Consider the following 9,357-nt stretch of genomic DNA (forward strand, 5'->3'; position numbering starts at 1 on the left):
TGGGAGGACTAGAGAGAGAGAGAGACTGGGAGGACTAGAGAGAGAGAGAGACTGGGGAGGACTAGAGAGAGAGAGAGACTGGGAGGATGAGAGAGAGAGAGAGAGAGAGAGACTGGGAGGATGAGAGAGAGAGAGAGAGAGAGACTGGGAGGACGAGAGAGAGAGAGAGAGAGACTGGGAGGACGAGAGAGAGAGAGAGACTTGGAGGACCAGAGAGAAAACGAGAGAGAGAGAGATTGGGAGGACCAGAGTGAGAGATTGGGAGGACCAAAGAGAGAGAGAGAGACTGGGAGGACCAGAGAGAGAGAGAGACTGGGAGGACCAGAGAGAGAGAGAGATTGGGAGGACCAGAGAGAGAGATTGGGAGGACCAAAGAGAGAGAAAGAGACTGGAAGGACCACTGAGGGAGAGAGAGTGTGACATTGGGAGGACCAGAGAGAGAGACTGACACTGGGAAAACCAGAGAGACTGGGAGGACCAGAGAGAGAGAGAGAGAGACTTGGAGGACAGAGAGAGAGTGAGGCAGAGCGGAATAGAGAGAAACTTGGAGACAGACTGGGAGGACTGGACAGAGAGAGACAGAGGGGGACTGGGGTGACCAGAGAGGGGAGTAGAGAGAGAGAGAGACTGGGAGAAGAATATTTGTGGATCTTGGTGCCAGTGAAGGTGCAGTTTTGGTCTGGGTGGTGTCAGCTTCTTTGTTGGGGCATCATTGAAGCAGACAAGGATGATTGCAGCAGTAACTGAGAGAAACGAAACCTTGTTTTTGTAATAACTGAGCAGTCTGTTCATTGGAGAACGGAGCTCATACCAATCCTGTTCATGGAACCTTGATCAGCAGTGTCCAAACCCAAATCAATACAGTGTGGAGCTGGAGGAACTCAGCAAGTCAGGCAGCATCAGAGGATCTGGAGAGTCGATGTTTCAGGTCGGGATCCTTCATGAGCCCTGATGAAGCGTCCTGACCGAAACATTGACTCTCCTACTCCTCTGATGCTGCCTGACCTGCTGTGTTCCTCCTGCTCCACACTGTGTTGACTCTGACTTCCAGCATCTCCCTTATTCTTTACTCATTAACGGGATGAGGACATCGCTGGCTAGGCAGCATTTATTGTCCATCCCTAATTGCCCAGAGAGCAGTTAAGAGTCAACCACATTGCTGTGGGTCTGGAGTCACATGTAGGCCAGACCAGGTAAGGATGGCAGTTTCCTTCCCTGAAGGACATTAGTGAACTAGATAGGATTTTCTGACAATCGACAATGGATTCATGGTCATCATTAAACTCTTAATTCCAGATATTTTATCGAATTCAAATTCCATCATCTGCCATGGTGGGATTGGAACCCAGGTCCCCAGGATATTGTCTGGGTTTCTGGATTAACAGTCCAGCAATAATACCACTAGACCATTACCTCCCTGTTCTTGCTATCTCCGAGTGTCCAAACCCCACTGCATGTGGAAACCAAGCTGCTCTGCTACTTTATGAACAGCAGTAATAAAGGTGTATGCATCTCCTTTGTAGATTGAAAAAGTTTGTTCACTTCAGGATTCAAACCCCATATGTGGCTGTTATGAGTTCGAGTGAGTGAGTCTTTCTCGAGCAGTCTTTAGTCTCTGTGTCTTGTGTGTTTGCAGCTCCAATTCCTGCATTTTAACTGCAATTCCCTCTCTTCTTCCTGTTGTTCCTCCCATACCTTGTAGGCTCGAACTCTAACTCCTTCTCTCTCTTTTTCAGCTACAAGAAGAGGCTGGATAGGCTGGGGCTTTTTTCCCAGGAGCATCGGAGGCTGAGGGGTGACCTTATAGAAGTTTATAAAATCATGAGGGGCATGGTAGGGTGAATGGGCAAAGTCTTTTTACAAGGTGGAGGAGTCCAAAACCAGAGGCCATAGGTTTAAGGTATCATCCACAAACTTACTTACCATTCCTCCCACATTCCTATCTCCATTTTTTATGAATATCACAAACAGTAAGGGACCCAGCACTGATCCCTGTGGTATACCACTGCACACCGTGCTCCAATAACACAACAGCCTCCTACCACCACCCACTGTTCCCTGTAACTAAGCCAGCTTTAGTTCCAACTTCCCAAGTTACCCTGGATCCCATGTGGGATGTTGTCAAAGGCTTTGTCTCATTCATCTTTCTGAATAGTTTTGTTGGTTTATTATATAATATTTTATAGCTAAAATTTACCAAGTAAAAACATGACACTATCTGTGTAAAAATAAAGATACAAAAACAGATACAAAAATTAAAAAAAAACATCCTGATAAGACAGAAGAATGCTTATTAGTAGAGAGGCATGGTAAATCTCTGTAGTTCATGGTGGAATCTCTCTTCCAAGGCAGCGTCTCATTCCTGAGTGGCGAGCTAAGATCACCCACGGTGACCATGTGACTCATGCAGAAGCTAAAACATGTTCCCATTAAGGCATTGACCTTTTGAAAACGGCCCACCCCCACACCACTCCTGTGGTGCTTAGCTTTGCATCTGGTTGGCGCCTAGTTCATTCTCGCCACACATTGTCCACAAATTCATTTAACGTCCCAGAGCAGGCCAGCGTCAACTCAAGGGTTATCTTTGGTCCTGACTAAAGTGAGGACTACATCGAATTCCTGAATCCTCCCGCTCTGCTCCTGCAGCCATTTCAAAACGGTCTTTCTCGAAGCTTTTCCTCAGAAAATTGCAGCAGCGCTCAGAACAACTTTTCTGAAAATTGCCTGATCATACAGTCATGAAAGTGAGCCCAGGGAGCGTGGGCCCGATGGGGAGGGAGAGGGTAGGAGGGCGAGGGTAGGGGGTAGAGGGTAGAGGGTAAGGGGTAGGGGGTAGGGCGTGGGGGTGTGAGTGTGGGGCTGGGGGGGTGGGGGTGGGTGTGGGGGAGGGAGAGGCTGGGGAGTAGTGGGTGGGGGTGGGGGGTGTGAGGGGCTGGTGGAGGGGAGGAGCTTGGGCTTGGGGTTGTGGAATGAGAGTTTGGGAGGGGAGTGTGGGTCTGGGGGCGGGGTGTGGGGCGGGGGGCAGGAGTGTGGGTCTGGGAGCGGGGGGTGTGGGTCTGGAAGGGGGGTGTGGGTCTGGGGGTAGGAGTGTGGGTCTGGGAGGGGGGTGTGGGTCTGGGGGTAGAAGTGTGGGTCTGGGGGTAGGGGTGTGGGTTGGTGGGGCGTCTCTCACTGGATCTGGTACAGGTTGGACATGGTGATATAGGATTGGTCGGACGGGGTAAGAGGACAGTCTGCAGCTAATGTTGATCCCAGATCACTCCCTTGATCAACTTGATCTGGGCAAGATTCCCGAGTGCCCTGAACATTGAACCCCTGCCCCCCATAGGCAGTGCCATCATTGTGGCTGTGCCCAGACGTGGGGCTCCTCGCTCTGTTCTGACCCCCAGGCTCTGGGGCATGGCCATGGGGAGACCCAGGCAGCCTCTTTCCCTCAGGATCTCCCCTGGCCAACCTCAGGCACTGTGGACTGTCAGCCCCCTCCTGGGCTGGGCACTTAGCTTCGTGCCAGCTTGTGCCACTGATGTCTCTTGTTGCTCTCTCTCCCATCAGCAGCTCTCTCTCCGGCACCATATTGTTACAGTCAGCAGCTTCACTCCCTGAGGATGGGGCAGGGCAGCTTCTCCGGGACCCCCTCACCTGTATCGTGTCTACTCGACTCTCCATCACATCCAGGAAGCTGGATGGGTTAAAGCTCACTGCCACCGTCTGTAACACAGAGCACAGCACTCAGCACAGCTCCCTGTACACTGTCCCCCATCAAACACTCCCGGGACAGGGACAGCACAGGGTTAGATACAGAGTAAAGCTCCCTCTACACTGTCCCCCATCAAACACTCCCAGGACAGTGACAGCACGGGGTTAGATACAGAGTAAAGCTTCCTCTACACCGTCCCCATCAAACACTCCCAGGGCAGGGACAGCACAAGGTTAGATACAGAGTAAAGCTCCCTCTACACTGTCCCCATCAAACAGTCCAGGGACAGCACGGGGTTAGATACAGAGTAAAGCTCCCTCTACACTGTCCCCCATCAAACACTCCCAGGACAGGGACAGCACAGGGTTAGATACAGAATAAAGCTCCCTTGATATTGTTCCCATCAAACATACTCAGGATAGGGACAGCACGGGGTTAGATACTACTTAAACTCAGTCTACTCTGTCCCCCATCAAACACTCCAATGACAAGTACAGCACGGAGTTAAATACAGAGTAAAGCTCCCTCTACACTGTCCCCATCAAACACTCACAGCTCTGTGCGCTAAGCCTACCTTGTTTGGTTTCATGTACAGGTGCTCCAGTGTAGATTTTGGGTTTGGAATTTTGGGCCAGACATGAGGCTTGATCCTGGAAGGCAAACGTTTGAATCAATTCCTTGTCCGCAGTCAGAGGGCAGTCAACAATCTGAGAGGGGTTATCCCTGTTGCCAGGATACTCCCATGTCCTCACACACTGCCTCCATCAGGATGGCTGCATGTGCAATTAGTTTGCCGAGGGACTGTGAGATGTCATAGTGTGATGTATTTGGGGGAAGAGTGACCGAGCAGTGTGGAATCTGGTTTGTAGGCTAGAGGGTCAACAGAAACAGAGGACTTTGGAGCAGATGTGGCCATTTGGCCCATGGAGCCACTCCACTAGACAATAAGAACATGGCTGGTCTGGTTAGGGACTTAGCTCCAGGCTCCTGACCAACCCCAGAATCCTCAGCTGCGTTGTCAGTCAGTAATCTGCCACAGCCTGAGTAAACTCAGTGACCCAGTGCCCACTGCTCTCTGAAGAAGACAACACCACAGCATAACAACTCCCTGAGAGAGAAAATTACATTATCCTCAACTCCATCATGGACAGGAGACTTTTGGTCTTAAACTGTCCCGTGTAGTCTTCTCCTCAAGGGGAAACATCCTCCTGGTATCTATTCTGTCAGGTCCCCTCACTATCTTATGTCTTTCAATAAGATCACCTCTCATCCTTCAAATGGTCAATGCAATCAGTCCAAACTCTCCAACCTTTTCTCATAATATCAGTGCTTCATCCCAGGAATGAATCGAGTGAAACTCCTCTGAGCTGTTGTGATGCTACATGGATACAAATTCAAGTGAGCGACAGGAAACCAAGAGGTTGTGGCAAATTGATGTTTTGTGGACCGGAATTCTCCTGGGAATTATTGTTGGGAACCTTTCTTTTCCTGATATATAGCAATGACCTCATTCCCAGGCCATTTTGTGTGGAGCGTTCTGCTTCTCATTAGTCTATCATGCTCATTACCACGTCAAAAATTCAAATCCATTTCCCCTTTATGAAGCCATGGCTAAAGGTAGTGGATGCCAGAACACTGAATAAATGTGAGGAGGAGATCGATTCTTAGCTAGTGGTGTGACATCATCGAGAATAGGCAGGAAAAGGGTGTTGAGAACAAGATGAGATCAGCCATGATTGTATCAAATAATGGAGAAGGCTCTAACCATGGGCTGAATGGCCTACTATAAGACCATCAAGAACAGTAGGAGACCATTCAGCCCCTTGAGCCTCCTCCCCCGTTCAATAGGATCATGGCCGATCCGACATTCCTCACATCTACTTTCCTGCCATTTCCCCATAACCTTTGATTCCTGATTGATAAAGAATCTATCCCAGCCTTAAATATACACAAGGACTCTGCCCCCATAGCTCTCTGTGGCAAGGAGTTCCAAAGACTCACAACCCTCCGAGAGAAGAAATTCCTCCTCATCTCAGTCTTCAATTGGTGCCCCTTTATTCTGAGACTGTGCCCTCTGATCCCCTAGACTGTCCCATGAGGGGAAATACCCTCTCAGCATTTACCATGCCAGGCTGCTTAAGAATCTGACAGGTTTCAATGAGATCACCTCTCACTCCCCTAAACTCCAGTGAGTAGAGTCCCATCCTGTTTAACCTTTGCTCATAAGGCAGTCCCTCCATGCCAGGGATCATCCTGTGAACCTTCTCTGAACTACCTCCAATAAAATGAGAGCTATCCTTAAATAAAGGACTAAAACTGCTTACAGGCTCACTAGCACCTTGTACAGTTACACAAAGACTTCCTTACTCTTACACTCCAACTCCCGTGAAATAAGGGCCAACATTGCATTAGCCTTCCTGATTACCTGCTGCACCCTGTATGCTAGCTTTCTGGGTTTTATACACAAGTCCCCCCAGTCCATTTATGTTGCAGCAGAATATTAAATAATATTCTGTTCTTTTGTTCTCCCTTCCAAAACGAACACCTCACATTTTCCCACATTATGCTCCATTTGCCAAATTTTGCCCATTTACTTAACCTATTAATATCTCTCTGTAAACTCTTTGTATTCCTGCTCCTCATCTGCCTAAGCATCTATTTTTGTGCCATCTGCAAATTTGTTTACAGTACATTTGTTTCCTTCCTCTAAGTCACTATTATACATTGTGAACAGCTGCTGTCACCAACCAGGAAAAGAACCCCTTATCCCTACTTTCTGTTTCCTACTCATGAGCCAATTTACATGGCTCACTGTCGTGGAAAGGCGGCCAACATCAAAGACCCATCACACCCCGGTAATGATTCCTACAACCTCTTCCATCAGGCAGAAGGTACAGAAGCTTGAACACATGCACCAACACATTCAAGAACAGCTTCTTCCTGGCCATTATCAGACTGATGCATGGACTCTCTAGCTTCACATAATGCTGATCTTGCTAATGTTGATCTTGCCCAGTGCATGCCCCGTGTGACGTAACGTATATGCCTCTAACCTTTGTTCTCACCTTATGATCTGTATGTCCTTGCTTACTATGATTTGCCTGTACTGTTCATAATCAAAGCTTTTTACTGTACTTAGGTACATGTGACAACAAATACATAAAATCAAACTCTCTACCGATGTCAATATCCTACCTTCAACACTTGGGCTCTTATGCCTTAACATTTTGTGAAGTACCTTGTTCAACACCTGGAAGTCCAATACAACACATCTACTGATTCCCCTCCATCTACTCTGGTTGAAATTTCCTCAAAAAACTCTAATAAATTAGTCAGACATGATTTCCCTTTCATGAAGCCATGCTGACTCAGCTTGATTAGATTATAATTTTCCAGATATGCTGCTATTACTTCCTTAATAATTGATTCTAATATTTTCCCAGCAATAGATGTTAGGCTAATCAGCCTGTAGTTTCCTGTTTTTTGCCCCCCCCCCCCCATCATATTAGCAGTTTTCCAATCCTCTGGTATATCTTCAGAATCCAAGGATTTTCGGAAAACTATAACCATTGCATCCACTCTCTCTGTAGCTCTCTCTTTTACAATCCCAGAATGCAATCCATCAGGGCCAGAGGACATTTGCCTTCAAAGTAAGGAGCAAGAGGTTTAGAGGATATTTCAGGAAAACATTGCAAGCTCTCGACAACAGATCTTATTCTCACATTTCTTACAACCACTCTGCACTTTGAAACTTCAATTCTAGTGTGTAAATGCCTTGCTCTGTATAAGCACCTTATGATCTGTACACCCTTGTATGCTATCATCTGCCTGTACTGCTTGCAAAACAAAACTTTTCACTGCACTTAGGTACATTTGATAACAGTAAATCAAATCAAATTTCCCCAGAGGGTGGTGGGGATCTGGAACTCATTGTCTGAAGGATGTTAGAGGCAGGAACTTTCAAAACATTGAGGAAGTATTTCGATAGGCACTTAAAATACTACAGCATACAATGCTATGGGCCAGGTACTGATAAGTGGGATTAGATAAATGAATGTTTGATGACCAGCACAGATATGATGGGCCAAAAGGCCTCTTCCTGTGCTGTAAAAACTCTGACTTTATAACTCCTAAGTGTTCAAAATCTTTCAGTTGAACCCTCTTTCAAGTCCTACCAATGACAGGTTGCTGCTCTTTTCAGTGCTTCTCAGATCTGAGTTAAATTTAATCTTTGACACACAGTGTTCATGACCAAAGTATTTACCACACATTCCCCTATTTAGTAGCTCCCGAATTTATGCAACCTTAAACTAGATATTCCATACTCATTTTCAGACATACATTTCCCCAGAGGTTTTAAGTTTTCCTGTTTGCAGTTAGCTGAGCATTCCTTTGTTGACAGGTTACAAACTGACATCTTGTCTTTGCAGCCTCTTTCTCCTTGATCTTGCAGGTTCTTCCTTCCTCCTAAAGAAACATCTTTTGCTGCCTCCCCCCAGGAGCTTCCTCTTTCCCCCTAAACCTGGTCCAGTCTCTTTCCCCTTGACGGACAGTTGAGTGGTCATACAGGATCCCTGCCTTCCCAGGGAGCCTGCCATAACATCCAGGTGACAAACCACAAGTGACTCACCCATTGGTGCTTCTTCAGTTCCCAACCACTCGCTAATTCTCCAATCGCAGGCTGTATCTCTCCTGGTATGCTGCTGATTGGCTTACTATTGAGCCTATCAATATTAAATGTTGGATAAAACCAGCCAGTGATGGAGGAGCAGTTCCTCCCAGAAGCAGCTCTCCAGTGTATGGGGGTTAGGGGGAAAGAATTGGGTGATAAGGGTGGGGGAGGAGTGAAGGTTTTGGGTGGGTGTGGAGCGAAGGATATGGATGGGGGAGGAGTGAATGTTTTGGGTGGGTGTGGAGCGGAGGATATGGGTGGGGGAGGAGTGAAGGTTTCGGGTGGGTGTGGAGCGGAGGATATGGGTGGGGGAGGAGTGAAGATTTTGGGTGGGTGTGGAGTGGAGGATATGGTTGGGGGAGGGGTGAAGGTTTTGGGTAGGTGTGGAGTGAAGACTTTGGGTGGGTGTGGAAAAGGAGATATGGATATGTGTGATAATGGGGAATATAGCTGGATATGGAGTAGGGAATGTGGGTGGGAGTGAAGTGAAGAGTGTTGGGCCTTGGGAGGGGATTAAATGGGTGAGTAAGGTCAATGATAATAGAATCGCTACAGTGTGGAAGTGGGCTATTCAGCCCATCAAGTCTACGCCGACCCTCTGAAGATCATCCCACCTAGACCCACCTCCCCACCCTGTCCATGTAACCCTACACTTCCCATGGCTAACCCACCTAACCTACACATCCCTGAACACTATGGGCAATTTAGCATGGCCAATCCACCTAACCTGCACATCTTTGGACTGTGGGAGGAAACCGGAGCACCTGGAAGAAGCCCATGCAGACAGTTGTCCAAGCAGACAATGTGCAAACTCCACACAGACGGTCGCCCAAGGCCAGATTTGAACACGGGTCCTTGGCGCTGTGATGCTTCAGTGTTAACCAGTGAGCCACCGTGCCACCCCATGATAGGGGGATTGACTGGGGGGATTAAGTGGGTGGGTAGGGTCAGTGATGGAGGTGAGAGTGTACACGGGGCTGCGGGAGGG

General features: G+C 47.9%; 1 protein-coding gene across 1 annotated transcript in view; it reads right to left on the reverse strand.

The window, feature by feature from the left end:
* Nucleotides 1-3,091: 3,091 nt before the first annotated feature.
* LOC109926598 (interleukin-7 receptor subunit alpha) overlaps nucleotides 3,092-9,357 on the reverse strand; it is a 16,693-nt gene continuing 10,427 nt past the window's right edge. Inside the window, exons 5-6 of the mRNA XM_048594270.1 lie at nucleotides 4,272-4,347; nucleotides 3,092-3,708 (exon numbers count right to left, since the gene is read on the reverse strand). Coding sequence (XP_048450227.1) covers nucleotides 3,169-3,708; nucleotides 4,272-4,347 — 616 coding nt within the window. The 3' untranslated portion in view covers nucleotides 3,092-3,168. The remainder of the gene's footprint in view (nucleotides 3,709-4,271; nucleotides 4,348-9,357) is intronic.

This window comes from Rhincodon typus, chromosome 3, assembly GCF_021869965.1.
Source record: "Rhincodon typus isolate 14 chromosome 3, sRhiTyp1.1, whole genome shotgun sequence".
NCBI classification, from domain to species: domain Eukaryota; kingdom Metazoa; phylum Chordata; class Chondrichthyes; order Orectolobiformes; family Rhincodontidae; genus Rhincodon; species Rhincodon typus.